This window comes from Pristis pectinata, chromosome 14, assembly GCF_009764475.1.
Source record: "Pristis pectinata isolate sPriPec2 chromosome 14, sPriPec2.1.pri, whole genome shotgun sequence".
NCBI lineage: Eukaryota > Metazoa > Chordata > Chondrichthyes > Rhinopristiformes > Pristidae > Pristis > Pristis pectinata.
Window position 1 is genome coordinate 38837015 of NC_067418.1, and position 25980 is coordinate 38862994.

Consider the following 25980-nt stretch of genomic DNA (forward strand, 5'->3'; position numbering starts at 1 on the left):
AGATCATGAAAGATAGCTATGCTTTGATTCTTTCTCCCAATCTACTGTTTATTCTTATTTTCAAATTAAGATGTTCTAATAATATCCTTTTTCTGTGCCCTCTCCCTTCACTATGATTGCACCCTTGTGCTTCTTCAGAGGCCTTGGTGAAAAGACAATGAACTTGATTTGAGGACCATAATGGTTGTCTCTACAGCATCGCTGATGGCTTTATTGCTGTGGTTATGCATTTTGACACTAACAAAAACCCACAAGACTGAAGAGCTGCAAAGCATATAGGCCCTGTATCCTGAGAGAAAACCTTTGGTCCCACTTGGTGGCAGTAATGTAGCAGGCACAGTGAATTGACTGAGAATGAATGAATCGTCCAAGTATTCTTGGTGTATAACACTGACCATTCAGATCTAAGAATACAATTAATAGAAACTGAAGTAGACCATGCGACCCTGCAAGACTGCTCCATCATTCAACATGTTCACTCATTCTTTTTCTCAAATCTGCTGCTGCCCAAAGCCTGCATATATCCTCTGGTGTCCATATTGAACTCAGCCTTGAATATACTCAGTGACTGTGTATCCACAGCTCTCTTGTGTAGTGAATTTCAAAGTTTTATCGCCTTCTGAGGAAGGAAATTTCTTCTTATTTGTCCTAAGTTGTTGATCCCTTATCTTGAGACTGTGTTATTCAGTTCTGAACTCTCCAGCCTGAGGAAACAATCTCTTAGCACACAGGTTGTCAAACTCTGTCTGAATTGTATGTACCTCATTGAGATCACCTCTCATTCTATGCTGCAGTGAGTTGAGGCCAATCCTATTCAGTGTCTCCCTCTCATCCCAGAAATCAATTTAGTTTATGTTGCATTGACTGCAATGCAATATCTCATTTTGAGAAACCAAAATTACTGTCAGTTCACCAAATGAGGGCTTGCCAAAGCTATGTACAATTTCAGCAAGATCTATATTTTTGTACTCCAACCCTCCTCCAAAAAAGGTCAACTTCCCTTTGTCTTTCTAAATACTTGCTGAATCTTCATAATAACTTGTGTTACAAACCAGCAACAAAAGAGACACACCGAGTCATGATTCAGTGTTTAAAACTACTTTATTAATAGCTACTTAAGATAATAAGAAAAATAAAAGTAAAAATGTTAGAAGTAAAAATGTTAAACCTTAAACATTAACCCCAAAACTAAACTCGTAATGTGTGCGTGGCAAATTCCCAAACTCCAAGTCCAGGAATGGTTCTTAAAGTTCAGTTCAGCAAGCCATAAGGTGAAACGTGAGCAAAGGCTTTTTCGACTACCACCGTTGACTGAAGAAAAAACGTAGATGTAGAGAGAAAATAGAGATATTACAAAATCCAAATGTTCCACTTTGGAACCCAAATGACACCTCAGTGTCTACTTAGCAGTGACCTCTCCCCTGCATCTTCCTCACCCCGAAAGGCACAGGAATCGTGGCTGTCCACACAAATACCTGTTTCCTTCTACAGGTCAACAACAAAGTGAACTCCACTGCTTTGTTCCGAAGTATCTGTCACCCCGAAAAGCATCCGAGGCATGGCTGTCCACACAAATACCTGTTTCCCTCTACAGGTTAACGACAAAGTGGACTCCACCGGATGACTCCAAAAATCCATATGTGGATTGTAGTGACAGGCACAGTTATTGTTTCTCATCCATCGATAGAGAAACTAGCATGCTAGTGTCTCTCTCTCTCAATCTCCTCTGACTGACTTGGACTGACTGCTTCAAAAACATCATTATGTCCTTTATCTCCTGTTGTCGTAACCACGCCAACACACACACCACTATGTTTTATCTTTAAGGGGCATTCACCAATAGTAACCCAGTTCATAACACCTCCCACCTAAAAAGAAATTTTTCCAAGAAAAAATTCAACCGTGTATACAGTTAGTAATGTTAATAATTATCATTCTACACAATTACAGAATATCAGATTAGTAAAGATACATGTCTCCCATTTAACATCTGGAAAATCATGGCTGATTGCCGACCATGTGACATAGCACGTGTTTATACTCCATTTTATCCATTTTCAAACAAGATTAATTCTCTCACATATTGACCTTGTAATTGGAACTGGTCCAATTTTGTTTCAAGGTTCTTCGATTCAATGTTGTTTACGAATCTCACTAATTCAATGTGTAGACTGCCATAAGCTTTAACCTTCGAATTTTCAGACACTTTAATGTCAACAGAATTGGCCACAGCTGTTTTTTTCACAAAACAAAATGTTCCAATTTGGCAGACTTTCTGCAGGTTTTTAAATTTCTGAACAGAGTCCAGCAAATTAACCCATTGTCCTCCTGGCAATTCTAAAGTTACTTTTTCCTGATGTCCAGACACAAATTCAAAATCTAAGGTATCCTGTACCAACTCTTACTGCAAACAAAAGCAAATGAACACCTTCATCCCAAACCTCTGGCAATGGTGTAACACAGTCCACAACCACCTTCGAAAAGGGTTCTCTCTACAGGTTAACGACAAATTGGACTCCATCGGATTACTCCAAAAATCCATACGTGGATTGTAGTGACAGGCACACTTACTGTTTCTCATCCATCGATAGAGAAACTAGCAGGATGGTCTCCCTCTCTCCCTCTCTCCCTCTCTCCTCTGACTGCTTCAAAAACGTCAGTACGTCCTTTATCTTCTGTTGTCGTAACCACACCAACATACACACCACTATGCTCTATCTTAAAGGGACATTGACCAATAGTAACCCAGTTCATAACACTTGCTGTGAACCAGCTCAACCAGTATTTACTAATTTCTTACCATGTACTGTTTTTCCATTTTTCCAACCAAAGTGAATAACCTTACATTTTCCCACAGCCAACTTTTGGCCCAATCTCTCCTTTTCAAACCCTTAGCAATCTCCTCACAGCTTACTTTACAACCTAAATTTTTGCATTGTCAGCACATTATTATAAATTGTGAATAGCTGAGGGTTCAGTCATGAGGGTCCCACGGTGCCTCACTAGTAGTAGACTACTATCCTGAAAATGACTGAAACCTCCTAGTCTTTTCTGTCCTTTAACTAGTCCTTTATCCATGTCAATGTTATCCCGATCCCACAAACCCTTCTTTATGTATATACTCTTGTGGACTGAAGCACTAAATGGTTGAATATTTTCATTGTTTTATAGGTTAATAAATTATATTTAAAAAAAACTCTTCGAGAATGTGCTGAGGGAACTTTTGAAGAGTACCCCGGGAGAGAGCCAAGCATTTTCAGAATGTTTAAATCTTCAGCCTATGCTGGCCCTTCCCCCATGTTAATGACCTAGCTTTGCTGTTGACAGATAGCGGGAGCCATGTCTGAAATGGGAAAGTCATTGGATGAAATTGTGGAGAAACTTAAGTCTACTTTAAGTAAAGTCGGTAAGTGTTAACCAAATGGGTTCCAGTTCCAAACTGTGCCAATTATTATAGTTGATTGAAGTTATTAGAGATTCTATCATCAGCTGCTGGGGATTCAGTTGATGAGAAACAGTGAATCTATAGCCCTTGCCGTTTGTTTTTCACTTTATTTTCATGTAGGTAGCACTGCTTGAAAGAGAAGGCAAAACTGACTTCAAGTGAATATAGACCAAAAAAAACAGCAAATCCTTCTGTTTCGAACAATATTTTTCGCATAGATTAGATCAGAAAATATTTCTATGTGGATGCTAGAGGATGAAGTTTATTAATGAAACAGATAGTATGTGAGTACAGCTATGTGAGGTTGTTGCTTGACTAGCTTGTGAGATAACTCTTAATTTAAATATCAGTCCCAGATGTTCATGAAAACTCATTGCAAGGTTGACTGGGTTGGGACAACTTTTCCGTGTCCAGCTTTGCAGCTTGGTTTGATGTTAGATGTTCAAAACAGTTTTATTCCTATTTTTAACATAGCTTGTTATATCTGCATCTCCTTAACCAGCACTGCAAGATTCCTCCACACCAATACTTATTAATTTTGTACAGTTTAAATATGTATTCTGTGGGTTAAAATTAACAACTTCACATTTTCTTTCATGTACATCATCTTCTTGCCCAATTGCTTCATCTGTCTGTAACCCTTCACAGGCTCTTTGTATCCTCCTCAGAACTCACTTTCCCACCTGACATAGCAGACATAGATATGTTACTCTCATTCATATCATTATTTTAAATTTTGAGTAGCCGAATGACCACTGCTGATCTCTATGGAAGAGGAATAGATTGTTGGGTGATTCCCAGAGATCGAGGTATGGTGACAGGAAGAGAAGCCTCCTATACATGTGATCTATCTGTTGAAGTGATCCCATAGAAATGAAATCACTATCAGAATTCTTGCCCTGCCTTAAATACCATTTTAACTCTGGATCATACTATAGCCCAAATAACAAGAGCAACTCACATGACTACAAATTATGTCACTGATTTTTACAGCTGCAGAGCTCCAGTTATTCACCTGACTGTTCACCCTGAGTAAAGGTCTAAATGACATGAATCTAGTGGAAGCAAAATCATGTGTTATTCTGACTGTTAAATTAATTCATTTTTTTATCCTGTGTTTTCTTGCTCAGGTACAATGGGAATCTGTCTGTCACCTTGCAGTGTCCCTGGATCTGGGCCAACTTTCAATCTGGAAATGGATGAACTGGAAGTTGGACTAGGTTAGATATTGTTCAGAGCACAGTGCCTAGAAAATATAATAGTATAGTACTAATAGTATAGCAAAATAATAATTAGCTTAGTATCGTTACACAAGAACATATCCATCTTGGAATTTTTGACTTGGAGTTGCTGTACTGATGCCCCGCTATACACTTTTTTAATATTAATAAGTGATATTTCAGTTGGTGCTATGTTCTGTGAACTGAACTACACAAACAAGGTACAATAGCCTTATTGATCTTATTTAACTTACCCTAGTAGCTTCATTTGCTTTATCAATTAATTTAACTCTGCCATGTCAGGAATCACAATGTTCATCGTGTTTGCAATATTAAGGGAATAACAACATTAGAACTCGTGCATTCAGGAGTGATATCATCTAGAGCTGGCTTAGCAATACAAGAACATAGAAAGTAGAGTACGGGTTGCCAAGATGGAATGGAAACTGAGTTGTGTGTGTCATTATCACTTCTGTTCAATCTAATTGTTTAGGAAACTGACAAAAATATGTTTATGCTTGGCTGAGTTAAAGCTGTTGTAGAAAACTTGAGGTCTGAATTTATTGATTGTTGTCTTTCTAACACATCAGGAAAACAGAAAAATACACAGGCTCTCTAGCAAAGGCTTCCAGCTAGTGGTCAGGGTCAAGTTCTCCAGGTTATTTTATTCACAACATAGTGGTCCTGATGAGAGGAAGTAGTCTGCTGATGACACAGAGTGTCACAGAAACAAGCAGCAAGAGTATGTGGATTCGGTGCCATAGGTGTTAATAACCTCAGTTAGGAAAAGTGAGCTCGGGGCAGATATGCTTGCATCCTCATACATGTATTACTCCACCCTCCTCAAACTGCTCTCTTCTCTAACATATCATTCAAATTCATCTTGCAGGTACATTCATTCCACATATCTTTTTTGCTGTCTCTCTCTGCATGGGAAGTATTTTAAATCCTGAAATATGCTTTTTCAATGTACAGGAGGTGAAATGCTCAATAATATCCAGACAGCAGATAAACTAAGAAGGGATTTGGTTAAGGTGTTCTCCTTCTCCAAGAATGATGACTTATTGTTCAAGGATATGAAGAGTACTCATATTTGAGTGAGGTAAATGGTTACCATGGAATCCTGCCAAGACAAAGTCTGTCACTTATGGAGAGAATAAACACGACAAAATTTAGCCAGTATAATATATTGAGGCATGTTTATTATTTGTTTAGGTATCCACGGAGAAGCTGGAATCGAGCGGATAAAGGTGAGAGGCTACTGGAGAGGAGCCTGCTTTTCTAAGCATACTTGATGCACTAATAGGAAATAAAGGGTGTAAGTGGCATTGTCAAATAATTTCACTCTGATACAATACTGAAAACCATACTCCCTGCATTGTGTAACAGCATTTCAAAACGCTGATCAGAGCAAATGTATGTTTCTCAGTGCTGGCCACGAAGGAATAGTTCCCTTCGGACCAGAGGTGTAATCTATATGTAGAACCAGAGGACATGAATGAGATCCAAAATGAATATTTCTCATTGGTATTCATCAGGGAGAAGGACATGGAGGCTGGAGAGCTGGAGGAGGAGTAGGCTGATACTCTGGAGCATGTCTCTATCAGGGAGGAGGAAGTGCTGGAAATATTGAGGCACATAAGGGTGGACAAATCCCCAGGGCCAGATGGGATCTACCTCAGGATGAAAATGGAAGAAAGGGCTGGGATGCTGACACTGATTTTTGCATCTTCATTAGCCATAGATGAGGTACCAGAAGACTGGAGGATAGTTAATGTTGTCCCCTCGTTCAAAAAGGGCAGTGTTGGTATTGGTTTATTATTGTCACTTGTACCAAGGTACAGTGAAAAACTTGTCTTCCATACCGTTCGTACAGATCAATTCATTACACAGTGCATTGAGGTAGTACAGGGTAAAAACAATAACAGAATACAGAGTAAAGTGTCACAGCTACAAGGAAGTGCATTGCAGGTAGACAGTAAGGTGCAAGGCCATAACAAAGTAGATTGTGAGGTCGAGTCCATCTCATTGTATAAGGGAACCGTTCAATAGTCTTATCACAGTAGGATAGAACTGTCCTTGAGCCTGGTGGTATGTGCCCTCAGGCTCCTGTATCTTCTGCCTGATGGGAGAGGAGAGGAGAGAAGAGAGAATGATTGGGTGGGTGGGGTCTTTGATTATGCTGACTGCTCCACCAGGGTGTGAGAGGTATAGACAGAGTTCATGGAGGGGAGGCTGGTTTCTGTGACGCACTGGGCTCTGTCCATAATTCTCTGCCGTTTCCTGTGGTCCTGGGCAGAGCAGCTGCCATACCAAGCCGTGATGCATTCAGACAGGGTGCTTTCTAGAGTGCATCAATAAAAGTTGGTGAGTGTCAAAGGGGACATACCAAATTTCTTCAGCATTTTGAGGAAGTGGAGGCGCTGATGAGCTTTCTTGGCCGTGGCATCTACATGGTTGGACCAGGACAGGCTATTGGTGATGTTCACTCCCAGGAACTTGAAGCTCTCAACCCTCTCGACCTCAGCAGCATTGATGTAGACAGGTGTATGTACACCACTCCCTTTCCTGAAGTCAATGACCAGCTCTTTAGTTTTGTTGACATTGAGGGAAAGGTTGTTGTCATGACACCATGTCACTAAGTTCTCTATCTCCTTCCTGTACTCCAACTCATAGTTATTTGAGATACGGCCTACTACTATATCATCTGCAAACGTGGATGGAGTTAGAGCAGAATTTGGCCATGTAGTCATGAGTATAGAGGGCATACATTTTTGTTTTCAGTAGGAGTAGAGGGCTGAGGATGCAGCCTTGTAGGGCACCAGTGTTGAGAATAATCATGCTTGAGGTGGTGCTGCCTATCCTCACTGATTGTAGTCTGTTGGTCAGAAAGTCAAGGGTCCTGTTGCAGAGGGGGGTATTGAGTCCCAGGTCTCGTAGTTTGGTGATGAGTTTGCTTGGAATTATAGTATTGAAGGTATATTATAGTATTGAATTATAGTATTGAAGGCAGAGCTGTAGTCAATAAACAATAGTCTAACATGGGTGTCTTTACTGTCCAGATCCTCCAGAGATGAGTGTAGGGTCAGAGAGATGGTGTTCACTGTAGCCCTGTTTCGGCGGTAGGCAAATTGCAGTGGGCCAAGGTTGTCTGGGTTAAGCCTGGAAACTACAGGCCAGTGAGCCTTACATCAATGTTAGGGAAATTGTTGGAAAAGGTTCTGAGGGACAGAATTGACGTTCACTTAGAAAGCCAGGGACTAGGAGGAGTTAACATGGTTTTGTGCAGAGGCAATTGTGTCTCACAAACCTGATTGCTCTTTTTGAAGAAGTAACTGGAAAATTAATGAGTGGTGGACTTGGTTTATGTGGACTTTAGTCAGGCTTTTGACAAGGTCCCGCATAGTAGGCTGGTCCAGAAGATTAAGGCACAAAGGAGCCAAGGCGTATTGGCACACTGGATCCAAAATTGGCTGGGTGATAAGAGGCAAAGAATAGTAGTGAATCAATGTTTCTAGAAATCTGTAACAAGTGGTGTACCGCAGGGATTGATGCTAGGACTTTTGTTTTTAGTGTATATAAATGACTTGGATGAGACTGTAGGAGGTATGATTAATAAGTTTGCAGGCAACACAAAAATTGGTGGAGTCATAGATAGCGAAGAAAGTTGTCTAAGGATTCAGAGGGACATAGATCAGTGGAAAGTTGGGTGGGGCAGTGGCTGATGGATTTTGATCCAGACAATTGTGAGGTAATGCACTTTGGGAGGTCAAGTTCTGGTAGGACATATAGAGTAAATGGCGGGGACTTTTAATGTACAGAGGCGCCTTGTGATGCAAGCCTATAGCTTCTTGAAAGTGACAACACAGGTGAATGGATTAATGAAAAAGGCATTTGGTACGCTTGCCTTCATAAGCCGAGGCTTTGAATATAAGAGTTGGAATGTCATGTTGCAGTTGTACAAAACGTTGGTTAGACCGTACTTGGAGTATTGTATACATTTCTGGTCACCACACTACAGGAAGGATGTGGTGGCTATAGAGAGAGTACAGAAGAGATCCACCAGGATGTTGTCTGGAATGGAGGGCTGTAGTTATTCTAACTGGAACATAGAAGGCTGATGGGTGACCTTACAGAGGTTTATAAAATTATGAGGGGCATAGTTAAGAAAGATAGTCAAAATCTTTCTCCCAGGGCAGGCAGTCTAGAACTGGAGGGCACAAGTTTAAGGGGAGAAATTTAAAGGAGATTTGAGGGGTAGGTTTTTCACACACAAGGTGGTGAATACCTGGAATGAACTGCCAGAAGAGGTAATGGAGAGTTATATATAATTACAGTGTTTAAAAGGTGTTTGGAAAGGCATAAAGGGATATGGGTTTAATGTGGGCAAATGAGATTAACCTAGATAGGCATCACAGGCTGCATGGACGAGATAGGCTGAAAGGGTCCATTTCAGTGCTGTATAACTTTCTGACCTGATGTCACCATTCACATCTGGACAATTTTGGGGTTTTGTCTTAATAGTGAGAAGGTTTGAGGATCCATTCTTGATTCACAAGAAACAGTGGAAAGTTCTTTGTATTGTATATTCTGAAGATGCTCTATCTACAATAACCTCCCTTTCAGCAGAAGATAAAGTGTATGTCACCTAATGTCCTTGTCAGTCATTGTGAAATCCATTAGCAAGTGCTCACTGCAAAGCATTGTCAGTGTGCCTTAATGTGTTGGATATTGTCATTTTTGCAGTATACTTCCTTAAAGAAAGTGGTCCAAGTACTTACCTTTTTCAAGAGTGCTGCAAAGAAATTCTCTGCTTTTCCAATTAAAGTTCAATGGCTTTCCAGGGGTGGGTGCTTCAATGTATTTTACACTTTGTGAAGAGATAATAATTTTTCTTACAAAGGCGAAGAGACTAACAATCACAATAGCTGACACACATTCTACCTTCTACTGAAAACAAAATGTATGCCCGTGATGGCTGAACACCATAAATACATAAACTGCAAAAATTTCCCACATTATCATTGCTGTTGAAAAGTCTTGTGCTCTTCCTGATTGTGTCAAATGTTTTACAGGATAGGAGTTTACCTTTAACATCCTTAATATTTACATGCCACATTAATGCTCTCAGTCATTTGAAGTAGTTTCATCCAGTTGAAGGCTGAACATAGTGTACATGGAATGTTTAGTTTTGTGCAAAACTTGCTCTTTGATTTATCTTGACGACTGGCACATCTTGCATTTTACAGCTGCTCATTTATTGTCTGTCGCTTCTTGGTATGGGCAGTTCATGCAACAATATTTAAGAAGCTTTCCCAGCCAGAGACTTCGCTGCTGGAATCATCCAGTTGCATCAAGCCTAGCTTTCTTTATGATTTCTTCTCTATGTTTGAAAACTTGCTTGTTTTGACTTTTCTGGTTTGGAGTGTTTAGTTTCCACATATGTGTAAGCACAAAAAATATGGTAAGGTTGGTGAGCTTTAAGTACAAATAGCTGTTTGAACTTGCGATGTGGTGACTATTAATTGAAACAAAACTTAAAGGAAGGATAGGAATGAGGACTTTATGTTATTGGATGCAAGGTGTTCAGAAAAAATATGGAAGGAAAAAAAGTGGGTTGCAGTGCTGATTAAGTAAGACATCAAATGTTGCAGAGTAATGATCACCTTGAGGAGTGAAGTACAGAATCCATTTGATTGGAATTAAGAAGAAAAAAATGGAAGAATGGCAATATGTTTCCAAGTCAGGAAAGTGTGCGACTTGGAAGGGAACCTATAGTTCCGATTCATTCACTGCCCTGGTCCTTGGTGTTTGGAAACTGCAGGTTTGGGAGGTGCTGAGGGAGTAGCCTAAGCTTAGTTATGGCAGAGCATTTTGTAGTTGATACACACTGCAGCCAGGGTGCACTAGTAGTACGGGTAGGAAATGAATAATTAGGGTGGTGGATGGGGCACTAATCAAATAAGCTTCTTTGCCCTGGATGGTGAGGGCTTCTTGAGTGTTGAAGCTGAATTCATCCAGACAAGTCGGGTGTATTCCATCATGGTTTGGACATGTGCTTTATCAATGATGGGGAGGCTTTGGGGTGCCTTGGATCTGCTTCTGAAGTCATAGTATTTATGTGGCTGGTCTTGTTGACTTTCTGGTCAATGGTTATGCCAGGATGTTGTTGGTAGAGTACTTGGTGATGGTAGTGTCATTAAATATCAAGTGTATGTGGTTAGATTCTCTCATTAATGGCGGTCATTGCCTGGTACCTTAGTGGCACAAGTATTATTTCCCACTAGTCAGTCCATACCTGAATGTTGCCTAGGTCTTGCTGCATGCAGACATGGATTTTAATTTATTGAGGAGTTTTGAATAGAACTGAACATTGTGCAATCATCAGTGAACATTTCTACTTCTGACCTTATGATGAATGGAAGGTCATTGATGAAGCAGCTTAAGATGACTGGCTGCTGCTCACTGCCCTGAGGAACTATCCTTGTGTGGGTTGTGGCTCCAACCACTGGATTGTTTTCCCCTTGTTTTACCAGAATGCTTTGATGTTGCGTCCAGTCAAATCCTTCCTGAAAGGGGAAATGAATAGTAAGCTGAAAGGGGAATTTAAAAGGAAAATAAGACAACGAGAGATCATGAGAAGAGAATGAAAGCTGTCATAAAAGAAATGAATAAGTCTTCTATGGGCATGCGGGCAGCAAAGAGAACATACTATTAATACTAAAGGTATAGAGGAAGAATTTTATATTATGACCATAAGTAGAAAATTAGGATAAGGCAAACTAATAGAGCGAAAGGCTGATAAGTCTTCTGAGCCTGATGGTGTGCATCTTGGGATCCTGCGTAGGTAGTGGATAAATTGATAAAATTCTTAGATGCTGGAGAAATACCGAAGGATTGGAAAACTGTCAATGCGATACCTTTGTTTAAAAGTTCTGAGAAGCAAAATGTGAGTAACTAAGCTAGGTTGCCTAACATCTATTATTGGAAAAATATTAGAATCAATTATTAAGAAAGTTGTAGTAGAACATTTGGAAATTTATAATCTGATGAAGTGGAGTCAACATAGGTTCATGAAGGGGAAATCTAGTCTGACAGATGTATTCAGGTCTGTGGAAGAGGGGACTCAGTAGATGTAATATATTTGGTTTTTCGAAAGGCTTTCGGCAAGGTGCCACACAAGAAGTTGTTTGGTGAGACAGAGGTTCGTGTTTTTGAGGGTAATATTAGCATGAGGAGAGAATTGGCTAACTAGCAGGATGAAGATCATTTTCTGGTTGGCACCCTGTAACCAGTGGGGTGCCACAAGATCGGTGCTGGAACCCACAGCTGTATCCAATATGAATAGTTTGGAGAAAGGAAGCAAATATACAGCAGCCAAATTTGTAGATGATGACAAAAATGGGTGGAAAGACAAGCTGGAAATTTACAGAGAGATATTGATACATTAAGTGAGTGGGCTAAAATTTGACAAATGGGTATAATGTGAAGTACTTCACTTTAAAAAGGAGAATGATAAAGCAGTTTATTAATTATGCAGACAAATACTGCAGGGATCTGTAGCACAAAAGAACTTGGGTATTCTTGTACTTGAAACACAGAAAGCTAGCATACAAGTGCAGTAGGTTTTCGGGAAGGCTAATGGAATGCTGGTTTTTAGTTGCTTTCCTTTAGGAGCTCAAGATTCGTTCAATATCCCAAAAATGTGCAGGTTGATCAGTTGATTGGCCACTATGATGTGGATGTGATAGAATCTGAGGGGGAGTTGATCAGAATATGGGGAGAATAAAAATGTAATTTGTGCATGGTTTGTGTAAATGGATGTTTGATGGTTGGCACAGACTTAGTGGGCCAAAGGGCCTGTTTCTTTGATAATTCCTCATTTCTTTTGTGTCATGATCCAAACAGTTTCTAACCACCCGATCCTTTTCATTAAACAACAGAAATTTACTTACCATCACTCTTTGATGCAACAGCTGATGACTCTTCACTTAATCTCTGTGATCACCATTCATCATTGATTGATGTTTTTTGTCTCCCCCAGATAATGCCAGCTGATGAGGTTGTACAAAAAATGATGGATCATATGACAAATCCCACAAATGAGTCTCATCTGCCAATTCAAGCTGGTAAGTACAAAATGAGCTGTGGATGACTTTTATTCATACATTAGTCCAGCGTGTTGGTGGAGCTACTCAGCGCTAATCTTGTGCTTACTTATGTTTCCAGTGTTACTTGCAGTATTGATATGTGTGAAAGGAACTGAAGGATGGCTTCTAGATATTTCTGGGTGCTGTGTGGGAAGGGAAGAAAAAGGGGAAGTTTCAGTTTGATTAAAGAGAACATTGCAATCCTGGGTGATATCCTGCAGTCATCAAAAACAGAATTTATTTTTTCCATAGTTGGTCAATGGAGATGCAGTTACACTGCTGGCACTATTCCATTGGCCATCAATTAGTGGGAAGGATATTAAGGAGCAAATTTGCAGGGAGGGAAATTACAAAGATGTGCAAAAGTTTTGATAATGGGGGATTTAGCGATCCAAATGTAGAGTGGGATGGCATTAACAAAAAGGCCAAAGTGGGGTAGTTTCTGAAATGTATCCTTGAGAATTTCCAGATCAGCACCATGATGCGGAAGACAGCAGTATTAAATTTGGTTCTGGCAAAACCATGGTAAAACAATGATTAGAGAAAGCCTTTGAGGTGCAGATGATTCAGCTACAGTCTAGTTACTTTGCTATGAGGGATAAAGATTGGTTAACCACAGATTTTGTTAGGTGACCAAAAGATACAGAATTAAATCAAGCAGGAAAATGTGCATATGACAGGTGCTAGGTTATTAACACAAGTGAGAACCAGCCTGGTTGTAGAAAGTTCAGAAGGGAAGATGAAAAGAAAGTTTAGAGGGAGCATGAAAAAAAACTGACAGCAGACATTGATGGGAATTCAAACATGTTCCATCGCCATGTGAATAAGAAAAAGGTCAAGAGAGGAAAAGTGGAGCTGATCAGAGACCAACATGGAAATTACTAATGGAGGCAGACAGTATGGCTGAGGTACTAAATGAGTATAAAAAGCAGAAAATGCTGGAAATATATAGTAGGCCAAGCTGCATCTGTGGGAAGAGTTACAGAGTTAATGTCTCAGGTCAGAGGCCTTTGTTAGAAGAACTAAAAGAGTACTTTACATCAGTATTTATCAATGAAGAAGATACTCCTAGAACCTCAGCAAAGGAACAAGCTAAAAATTGGCAATGGGAAAGTATTTGAAAGGATAGTTGCATTAATAAATAATCTTGTCTCAATTGTATATATTCTAGACTGCTGAGGGATGTAAGAAAGGAAATTGCATGGGCCCTGACTTGAATCTTCTGAACATCTATTTATTTGAGGATTGGTAAATTGCAAATGTTATATACTTCTGCAAAAAAAAAGGTACAAAGATAAACCTGATTACTACAAACCAGTCAGCTTAACCTTGGTAAGCTGAACCAAAATAGTTCTGATCAAAGTCACAAATAACGTCCTAATTGGTTGTGATGAAACCTGAATCTTTATCTTCTTTATCAGTTTAGAGCCTTGAATCGGGATGTTACTGCAACTGGAGGGTTTGAATTATAAGGAGAGACTGGATAGGCTGGGGCATTTACCCTGGAGTATAGGAGTAAGGTGTGACCTTATGGAGGTATATAATATGAGCGGCATAGATAGAGTGAATGGTCACAGTCTTTTTCCCTGGTTAGGGGAGTCTAAGACTGGATTTAAGGTGAGAGGAGAAAGATTTAAAGGGACCTGAGGGGCAACTTTTTCACACAGAGGGTAGTGGGTATATGGAACAAGCTGCCAGAAGAAGTGGTGGAGGTGGGTACAATTAAAACATTTAAAAGACGTTTGGACCAGTATATGGATAGAAAAGGTTTAGAGGGATATGGGTCAAATGCAGGCAAATGGGACAAGCTCAGGTAGGCAACTTGGTCAGAATGGATCGGTTGGGCCAAAGAGCCTGCTTCCTTGCTGTATTGCTCTTTGACTGTATTGCTGACAGCAACCCTTGTCTATCATACTCCAGCTGTGGCTATTTCAGCCTGGTTCTGTTCTAAACATATTCAATCATAGTTGTAGGAATATCAGAAATGGCTTTAGTTCCACACCATTGCCTCTAGTCTTGCCCAAGAATCCACTCTTGACACCATTCTGATTTTCACTCAGATGCTGACCTCAGGCAACATCATCCATCTTGTCATTTTCCATTTATGTTGTGATAATGCCCATCTTCCCTACCTCACCACCACCACTCCCTGCTCCCATCTTCTCTTAAGTTATCACACTGGTTGCTGGCATCTGGTACTAAGTGACTATCTTCAGGGAGGGCTGGAAGTTACCTTCCTTTAGTTCCCATCACAATCTCCACTTCTGAACCATTGATTCCAATCTTTTTTCTGACAGGTATTTGAAACTGATACAAAGTACACAGATCTTGGACCACATATTCCCAACATTGCAGTGACTGCCTGTTTGCCCCTGATGTGATTTTGTCTCTCCGTCTGTTCATCCATTGCTAAAGTTGTCATCCATGCTTTTGTTACCTCCAGGTGACACTTCCAGCAAAAAGCCCTCCCCCTTTCTACTCTATAAGCTTGAAGTTATCCAAAATTGTGTTGCCTATATCACTAGTTCATGTCGTCTCATTTACACATCATCCTTGTGTTTCCTAAAATGTACCAGCACCTGGTGAAGCAAGGCATTGATTTTAAAAATACAATAGTGGCGTTTAAAAGGCTTTTAGATGAATATGCAGGAACTGGAGGGATATGGATCATGTGCAGGCAGAAGGGATCAGTTAAGTTTGGCATTATGTTCAGCACAGACATCGGGGGCCGATGGGCCTGTTCCTGTGCTGTACTGTTCTATGTTCTAAAATTCTGATACTTCTTTTCTTATCCTTCCACTATTATGCCCTCCTTTCCTCTGTTATCGCCAGTCCCTTAATCCTCCAAGGTATCTGTGCTCCTCAAATTTTGCCCTTTTCATCATCCACAAACATAATTACATCACTTTTGCAGCTATTTCTTTCATTGCCAAGAAGCCAAGCTCTAGAGTTCCTAATAAACACCTTCAATAAACTACCTCTCATTCTGTCTTCAGAATGCTCCTTTAAATCTGCCTTTTTTGACTAAACTCCCTTAACTTCTTTAGGCAGCTTAATGTCAGTTTTTATTTTATAGCACTCCTGTAAAGTGTCTTCAGATCTAGTACTCCCTTAAAGGTGCTATATCAGGAGTGGCCAAACTTGTGCTTGTATTGCCATTTTCAGGTTGGACCAATGGGCTGAAGTTATTGCTGGCACCACCAGGTCAACAAAGCTGCTAAGATGTACAGTGATGTCAAACACACACAATGCTCCTTTGATGTCACTTATGCAAAATCTTACTACTTACAGGAAACCTGCAAGAACAATGAAGCAGATCATAACTGGAAGGCTGAGGCCTGCTTTGGTGTTAGAAGACCTGCTGCTGGCTGGGTTGTTACCAGGGAGACTGAGGCATCTATTTTCACTCATGCTTCTTCAGCTTCCAATTGTTTCTCAGTGGTTCCCCTGCTATTAGTTTTCATCTTCCCCCATTTCCAGTTATTTCATTTCAAGTGATTCCGTGATATCCATGTGTCCACCAATAAACATGTCCAAAGTCACCTATCTTTGCCTCAGTTTCCCTAATCAACTGCCCGACGATCTCCAAAAGCTTGACCACCCAACTGACCTATCATGCCTCACAACAGGTGATCTCGACACCCACCCTACCCCTCCACAGTGCTTTTCCTCGCTCACTAACTCTGCAGACTTTATTTCTCCACAATGTTGGTAGATTGCAGATGAAGGGGTTATTCCACCATTAATAACATCTTGGATATTAAGCAAACCAAGTCGGGCATTAATTTCTTGGAGACAGAAGAGACATTAATTTATTGGAGGCAGGGATGGATACCAGGGTGATTTCATTTCTCAATATTTTTTCATGCACAATCTTGAATATGTTACGTGGAACTCCTCATGAGGTAGAATTTTACCTTGCAAATAATAGACCATAAGACAAAGGAGCAGAAGTCGGCCATTCGTCCCATCGAGTCTGCTCCGCCATTCTATCATGAGCTGATCTATTCCCCCATTTAGTTCCACTCCCCGGCTTTCTCACCAGAACCTTTGATGCCCTGGCTACATAGATACCTATCCCTTAAATACACCCAATGACTTTGCCTCCACAGCCGCCCATGGCAACAAATTCCACAGATTCACCACTCTCTGGCTAAAGAAATTTCTTTGCATCTCTGTTCTGAATGGGCACCCTTCAATCCTGAAGTCGTACCCTCTTGTACTAGACTCCCCTACCATGGGAAACAACTTTGCCACATCTACTCTGTCCAGGCCTTGTAACATTCGAAATGTTTCTATGAGGTCCCCCTCATTCTTCTGAACTCCAAGGGGTACAGCCCAAGAGCTGTCAAACGTTCCTCATATGTTAACCCTCTCATTCCTGGAATCATTTCAGTGAATGTTCTCTGAACCCTCTCCAACATCAGCACATCCTTTCTTAAATAAGGAGCCCAAAACTGCACTCTGTACTCCAAGTGAGGGCTTACCAATGCCTTATAGAGTCTCAACATCACATCCCTGCTCTTATATTCTATTCCTCTAGAAATGAATGCCAACATTGCATTCGCCTTCTTCACCACCGACTCAACCTGGAGGTTAACTTTTAGGGTATCCTACATGAGCACTCCCAAGTCCCTTTGCATCTCTGAATCTTGAATTTTCTCCTCATTTATTTCTTCTACCAAAGTGCATGACCATACACTTCCCAACATTGTATTTCATTTGCCACTTCTTTGCCCATTCTTCTAGTCTATCCAAGTCTCTCTGCAGACTCTCCGTTTCCTCAACACTACCTGCCCCTCCAACTATCTTTGTATCATTGGCAAACTTAGCCACAAAGCCATTTATTCCATAATCCAAATCGTTGATATACAACGTAAAAAGAAGTGGCCCCAACACGGACCTCTGCGGAACACCACTGGTAATCGGCAGCCAACCAGAATGGGATCCCTTTATTGCCACTCTCTATTTCCTGCCAATCAGCCAATGCTCTATCCATGTTCGTAACTTTCCTGTAATTCCATGGGCTCTTATTTTGTTTAGTAGTCTCCTGTGCGGCACCTTGTCAAAGGCCTTCTGAAAATCCAAATGCACAACATCCACTGCATCTCCTTTGTCTAGCCTGCTTGTAATTTCCTCAAAAAAATTGCAGTAGGTTTGTCAGGCAGGATTTTCCTTTGAGGAAACCATGTTGAGTTCGGCCTATCTTGTCATGTACCTCCAGGTACTCCATAGCCTCATCCTTGACAATCGACTCCTCAACAACTTCCCAACCACTGATGTCAGGCTAACAGGTCTATAATTTCCTTTTCGCTGCCTCGCACCCTTCTTAAATAGCGGAGTGACGTTTGCAATTTTCCAGTCCTCCGGAAACATGCCAGAATCTATTGATTCTTGAAAGATCATTACTAAAGCCTCCACAATCTCTACAGCTACTTCCTTCAGAACATGAGGGTGCATTCCATCTGGTCCGGGAGATTTATCTACCCTTAGACCATTCAGCTTCCTGAGTACCTTTTCTGTTGTAATTGTGACTGCATACACTTCTCTTCCCTGACACCCTTGAGTGTCTGGTATACTGCTGATGTCTTCCTCTGTGAAGACTGATGCAAAATATTCATTCAGTTCCTCTGCCATCTCCTTGTCTTCCATTACAATTTCTCCAGTGTCGTTTTCTATCGGTCCTATATCTACTCTCGCCTGTCTTTTACTCTTTATATACTTGAAAAAGCTTTGAGAATCCTCTTTGATATTATTTGCTAGCTTCCTTTCATAGTTCATCTTTTCCTTCCTAATGACCTTCTTAGTTGCCTTTTGTAAGTTTTTAAAAGCTTCCTAATCCTCTATATTCCCACTAATTTTTGCTTCCTTGTATGCCCTCTCCTTTGCTTTTACTTTGGCTTTGACTTCTCTTGTCAGCCACAGTTGTGCCCCTGTTCCATTCAAAAATTTCTTTTTTGGAATATATCTGTCTTGCACTTTCCTCACTTCTCGCAGAAACTCCAGCCATTTCTGCTCTGCCGTCCTTCCCGCTGGTGTCCCTTTCTAGTCAACTTTGGCCAGTTTCTCTCTCATGCCACTGTCATTTCCTTTACTCCACTGAAATACCGACACATCAGATTTCGGCTTCTCCTTCTCAAATTTCAAAGTGAACTCAATCATGTTGTGATCACTGCCACCTAAGAGCTCCTTATTCTTAAACTCTCTAATCACCTCTGGTTCATTATACAATACCCAATCCAGTACAGCTGATCCCCTAGTGGGCTCAACAACAACCTGTTCTAAAAAGCCATCTCATAGACATTCTACGAATTCTCTCTCTTGAGATCCAGTACCAACCTGATTTTCCCAATCCACTCGCATGTTAAAATCCCCCATGATTAACATAACATTGCTCTTTTGACAAGCCTTTTCTATTTCCTGTTGTAATTTGTAGTCCACCTCACGGCAGCTGTTTGGATGCCTGTATATACTGCCATCAGGGTCCTTTTACCCTTGTGATTTCTTAACTCAACCTATAACGATTCTACACCTTCCGATCTTATTTCACCTCTTTCTAATGATTTAATATTATTTCTTACCAGCAAAGCCACGCCACCCACTCTGCCTAACTGCCTATCCTTCCGATATACCGTGTATCACCTTGGACATTCAGCCTCCAAAGACATCCATCCTTTAGCCACGTCTCAGTGATGGCCACAACATCATACCTGCCAATCTGTAGCTGTATTTCAAGATCATCCACCTTATTTCTTATTCTGCGTGCACTTAAGTATAATACTTTAAGTCCAGTATTTGGTACTTCTTGCTTTGATTGCACTGCAACTCATCTCACTGGTTGCAAATTTGCCCCATCACCTGCCTGTCCTTCCTGTCCTCTTTACTGCGCGCTATCTTTGATTTATTACTGTTTTCCCCTTCCTCAGCTCTACACTCTGGTTCCCATCCCTCTGCCAAATTAGTTTAAACCCTCCCTAACAGCTCTATTAAACCTGCCCACTAGGATATTGGTCCCCTTTGGGTTCAGGTGTAACCCGTCCTTTTTGTACAAGTCATACTTCCCCCAGAAGAGATCCCAATGATCCAAGAATCTGAAGCCCTGCCCCCTGCACCAGTCTCTCAGCCACGCATTCATCTGCCTGATCCTGCTATTCTTGCCCTCGCTAGAATGTGGCACAGGCAGCAATCCTGAGATTACTACCCTGGAGGTCCTGCTTCTCAGTTTCCTTCCTAACTCCCTGTATTCTCTCTTCAGGACCTCGTCCCTATTTCTACCTATGTCATTGGTACCAATATGTACCAAGACTTCTGGCTGCTCGCCCTCTCCCTTCAGAATATCCTGGACCCAATCCGAGACATCCCGTACCCTGGCACCTGGGAGGCAACACACCATACGGGTGTCTCTATCAGGCCCACAGAATCTCCTGTCCGTTCCCCTCACTATGGAATCCCTTATGACTACCGCATTCCTCTTCTCCCTCCTTCCCTTCTATGCAACAGAGCCAGGCTCAGTGCCAGAGACCCAGTCACCGTGGCCATCTTCTGTCAGGTCATCTCTTTCAACAGCATCCAAAACAATATACTGATTGCTGAGGGGGGATGGCCACAGGGGTGCTCTCCACTATCTGGGCATTTCCCTTCCCTCTCCTGACAGTCACCCAGTTATCTGACTAGGGATGACTACCTCCCTGTAGCTCCTGTCTATCACCTCCTCACTTTCCCTAACAAGCTGCCCCTCCAGTTCCCTAACATGGTCTCTAAGGAGCTGCATCTTGGTGCACCTGGTGCAGATATGGCATTTGGGGAGGCTGGAAGTCTCCCAGGATTCCCACATCTGACACCCTGAACAAAGCACTAACCCTGCAGACATGCCACCTAATTCTACAAAGAATATAACAAGGAAAAAGAAGTCAACTTAACCACTTACCTCACCTCTTGCCTGTTGAGCCAAAGCCTGTTGAGCCAAAGCCTTACTACTCTGACTCGGACCATTCTGACAATGGCCACTCCACAATGGTCACTTTGCTTTACACGACCTCCTTTTTATTGGCCCTTCTTATTTCTGCAAAAAAAAGCCCGTGAAATCACACAACACACATGAGCTTTTTAATCAGTTAGCCCGTACCTGTGAGGGACCGCTGCTCCTCTGTCTCTCTGGGCCGATTCTGCAAGAAAAAGCCAATAATAGAGATGCAATAATAGAGATGGACCGGAAGGTTGATGAGACAGTTTCATTGTGCCTGTGATGCTGCTGCATGTAAGTTTTTCATTGCACCTGTGCATACATGTACTTGTGCATATGAGAATAAACTCCTTTTTTTTCTTCCTTTCATTAATCATCACTATTGTTCTTCTATCTTGCAGAAGCTTTTTTATTGTAATAAATTTGCAACTATTGCTGAATATTTCTCAAATTTTCTAGCAGATCATGGATTTAGGTCTCATTTGCAGGATTTAAAGTGAAACCATCTAAATTTTGCGTGGGTACTAGATAGAAGTTCAAAGTTGGTGAGCCGGGTTAGGATTTAATTAAAAGATAAGGAATTATTATCTCAATTCTGATGTGTGGGTTTGCAGTCTGATTCATGGAGATAATGTCAACTTGGTTTTCTAACTGAATTTAGGTTGAATGGCTGGATGTGTTGGTTACTTGTCTTGTTTCCTGGTCTTAATACTTTTTTCTGCCTCCAGGCGATCATATTGTGTTGATAGTGAACAACCTTGGAGGGTTGTCCTGCCTGGAATTGAACATTGTGGCTGGTTCTGCAATTAAATATCTGGGTAAATTTCATCTTGGACTTGCTTACAATGAGTACACAAGTAGCCCAATGGTTAGCAGACTGTTTATAAAACAGAAAGAGTAGGGGTCAAAGATAATTATCTAGACTGGTGTTCCAATGTAATCATGTTTGAATCATTGCTACTCACTATTTACATAAATATATGATGTGTGCATCAGAAGCTTAATTACCAAAATTGGGAATGGCACTAAACTGTTGGGCATAAATACAAAAAGACATGAATAAATCTGCAAAATAGGCAAGTGACAAATTTGTAAAATTGGCTGGAATTTCAGTATGCTTAAGTGTAAGTTGGTACAATTACATATGAGGAATAAGGAGGCCACATACCCATTTGAAGACAAGCTTTATGGATTGGTGGAAAAATGATTCTAATGATATCCTTACACAAATGATGAAAAATCTAGAACACGCTTAAACATAAAAAATGCAATATCATGGTGATTAATTTCTAGTGGAATAGGATTGAAAATCATGCAAGTTATGTTAAGCTTGTTTCAAAATCTGGTTAGGTCACACAAAGATACTGCATAATGTTCTATTTTCCATATTATAAAAATCTCTGTGAGGTTTGGCGAAAGGGTAATAGCTGTAGGTTGTTGTTTCTGAATTCGGCCTGCACCTGTCTGAATGGGACAAAATTAAATAAGGCCTACAGAGCAGCACAATCCAGAACTTTTTTAAAAGTGTATTAAGACTGAACAAAAATGCCGGAAATGAAGTATATTTTTAATACTTGTATTTATAAGAAACTGTTGAAAATGATTTGATCTAAAATGTTAAAAAAATAACATGCGCTACTATAACCTCCGCTGTAACAACCTTGCACAGCCTGAAACATTGACTGTCCATTTCCTTCCACAGATGCTGCCTGACCCATTGAGTTCTGTCCCTTGACTGAACTTCTATATACACCTGCTTTTCTCTAACTGTCTGAATCCATGTCCTCTAACTGTCTGAATCCATGTCCTCTAACTGTCTGAATCCATGTCACTCCAGTGATCATTCAAAGGAGCCTATCCCCATCTGTTTAGCAATCACTTTTCCACAATTGCAAGCTGCCCTTGAATATTAATTATTATTTACATTTACAGTTCCCTTTCATTGTAAATGCTTTAAAACATACCTGATTCCAGTGATCACTTAGAAGAATCTGTTCCCAAATCTGTACAAGGGATCAATCCTGTCCTCAGCTCCTTGTAATTTGCCAGAGGTTACCCTGAATCCTCCCTATTTTAAGATACAAACCTCACACCTCTGACAATGTGATTGATGCAGTCGCCACCCCACTGCCTACCTCCCCACTGCCACCTTTGTTCAAACCGTCTTTATCCTATTTATTGTCAATCCATGAGCCACTCTACTTGATATTTGACCGTCATCACAACAATGATTTTATCAGCATTATGAAAACTTGGTGAATGGGTTTTATTCTAATGATAATTCTGATATTTACCACTTTTAAAAGGCTAGTGGGGACACATCTGGACTTAGTTGTTCATGGTGGGAACACATAATTAAATTCCATCTGTAACTTGTTTTTGATTGTATAAATAGCTTTTTTAGCATTTCCTTTCATTTCTTTTAAAAGCTTATTTTTAGTCTCGGTGTGCCATAAGTTAACGGTGCCTTTTTTTGGTGATTAGCTACAACCATGACTTTAATGTGAGGGAAGGCTGAACAGGCTGTGGCTAGCCTCTTGTGGAAAGAGAATGCAGAGGGGTGACCTTTGGTTGTCTTTATTGTGGAAAATATCTCTGGTACTACACACACACACACACACACACACACACACACACACACACACACACACTCTCTCTATTTTATATTTTATAAAATATAAAGATATGTATTTTTAAAATTTGTTGAATTGCAGTGTTAACATAAAGATTCTTTAAGAACAAGGATAATACATTACTTTGTAGTGGTATACATAATCTTTTCTGGGTATCTCTTTCAGAGAGTAAGAAGGTCATTATTGAAAGGGCCTATGTCGGGTCTTATACAACGTCACTGGAAATGGGAGGAATCTCTCTGTCCATGATGCATGTGGATCCTGAATTGTTGAAACTTCTGGGTGAGTGCTTTGGGGTAAAAACTACCACAGAATATACAAAAGTAAAAGCAAAATATTGCAGAAGCAGGAAATTTGAAGTAAACAACAAAGTGCCCAAAATGCTCGGCAGTGTTCAGAACCATGAACAAAAAAAAGAGGAATATTTAAGATACAGAACAAAAGGGGGAGAAAAAGAGAACAAAAAAGGACTCTGTTATGGTGGAAATCAGTATAAAATATCAAAAAGGATAGTTATAGAAGGCAAAATGGGATGGTAATGGGACAAATTAAAAAAAAACAAAGATGGAATTGTTGAGTTTTGAAGACTATACAATGCCTCATCAAAAGATGAAGTACTGCTCCTTGAGTTTACATTGAGCTTAAGTATAGGTGGCCCTGGTTGGATCAGAAAGGGATGGAAGTATAATGTCACAAGCAAGCTCAGGATCATAGTTATGGATTGATTATAACCTAATGATAACCATAATGATAACCTAATCTGTGCTTGGTCTCCCCAATGTGTGGACCACATTGTGATCAATGAAAATAGTTTACTAAATTGAAAGACGTACCCTTGCCCTTACTTGCTCCTTTTGAAAAGTTTTAGGGACTATATATTGTCAAATGGAAGGATAGGTTCAAAGGACCAAATGGCCTAATCCTACTATTAATTTATATCACACTTCCTGCTATTGCCTGAGGAGATGCCTTCAATAGGAAGGTAGTTTTGGTGATGGTTGAGAGATGCACTACATTGTCGTAGAGTAAACCATCCCTATGGAATGCCAAATGGGTATAGAAATGGATGATGTGACTGGTGATTACATCATGGTAGCATGCTACATCAGAAGTGGAAAAGGATAATCTGTTAAATTTTGTGGCTTCTAGGATGGAAGATAGTGGTGAAGGGAGCCCTATTGTATTTCTGGGAAGTGGGAGACCGAATGAGGGAACAAGTTCAGAAATACTAGAAATGGAATAGGCGCTACTATATGTGCTGGAAAGAAAGAAAAAGATCTAACAATGGAACTAATTTGGAAAGCAGCATTATTTGAAAAATATGTGACAGATGAACCGGAAGAATGGAAGAATATCCACAAAAAAAAGTAGAATGATAATAATTATAGTTTAGATAGTTGAGGGAGTCAGGTTCATAGTAGATTTTGGTCATTTGCACATGATACTAATACAAGCCTCGTCCTTAACCAGCAATTGTGTCCACTTGCTTTCTTTTGGAAGCAAATGACAAGAAGGTTCAAGCTACTTTAGTAGCCCCTTCATGACTCTTTGCCTGAGATTGTACTCAGTATATCTGAGTGTTTAATCACCACAAAAGGTTAAGGTTAAGACATTGTGGAAGGGATGGGAACTCCATATTCTTGACCTAGTTTTCAGATTGTCTTACAATTTTAAAGTTAAATGAATAATAATGGGAAATGCATTGTTCCTGTGCATTATTTTTTCAGTTTGCTTTCCTGTACCAAGATTCTGCTCTTGTTGTTCCTTCAGACATGCGTACTTCAGCCCCTGGATGGGCCAATGTATCAAAACATAATCTGGTACGGAAATGCAGGACTCTGAGTGTCCCACACTTGGAACCCGAGAATAGAGATACACCTGCTGGGTCAGGTAGAGACTATCCCTGCTGTTTATGGAGTATCTAAAAATGATCATGCGGAGTGAATTGAATCTGCACCGTAGATGTTAGTTTCAGTAATGTTGTAAATTGAAAGACAAGTTAACAGAAAAGGATGATAATAGAATCAATGCAAGAGCAAAAATGCGCAGAATCAGTGAGAGCAAGAATGACTAGGGGATGTGGGAAGTGAGAGAGAGAGAGAGGAAGTAAGTCTAATCAAAAACTGTGAAAAACAAGCCTATCTATGACTATTTTGTGTCATATATTCCTTTCAAATGCAGTAAGAATTAAATATTATTTGGTTCACAGCATAATGATTATTTAGGAGATATCCAGGATGTATAGTTTATGTTTGATCTTCCATCAGGTAACTCTTAATTCTTTGCCTCATTGTTTAAGTATGAGTTTGGCTAAGTGATAGCACTGTTGATTTGAGGATATAATGAATGATGACACTTTAGGTATATTGGTAAAGTTGTTTTGTATCATTGAGAGTTTTCCTTTTGGATAAGTTGCTAAGTTAAACCTCTTTTGTTCAGTGAATATAAAAGGTATGCAAAAGAATAGGTTTTTTAATGTTCCTTTTCCAATTAACACTGAAACAGGTTATCCAACTAATAGATTAATTTGTCTGCTTATGGGGCCTTTAAGTGCACATCAGCCGCTGTG

The 25980-nt window shown here is 40.3% G+C and overlaps 1 protein-coding gene across 1 annotated transcript in view; it reads left to right on the forward strand.

Annotated features, from left to right (window-relative positions):
- Positions 1–25980, forward strand: part of LOC127577993 (triokinase/FMN cyclase-like) — a 68485-nt gene that overhangs the window by 21270 nt on the left and 21235 nt on the right. The window contains exons 5-11 of the mRNA XM_052029699.1: positions 3328–3406; positions 4576–4665; positions 5881–5915; positions 12710–12794; positions 21507–21596; positions 23577–23693; positions 25182–25301. Coding sequence (XP_051885659.1) covers positions 3328–3406; positions 4576–4665; positions 5881–5915; positions 12710–12794; positions 21507–21596; positions 23577–23693; positions 25182–25301 — 616 coding nt within the window. The remainder of the gene's footprint in view (positions 1–3327; positions 3407–4575; positions 4666–5880; positions 5916–12709; positions 12795–21506; positions 21597–23576; positions 23694–25181; positions 25302–25980) is intronic.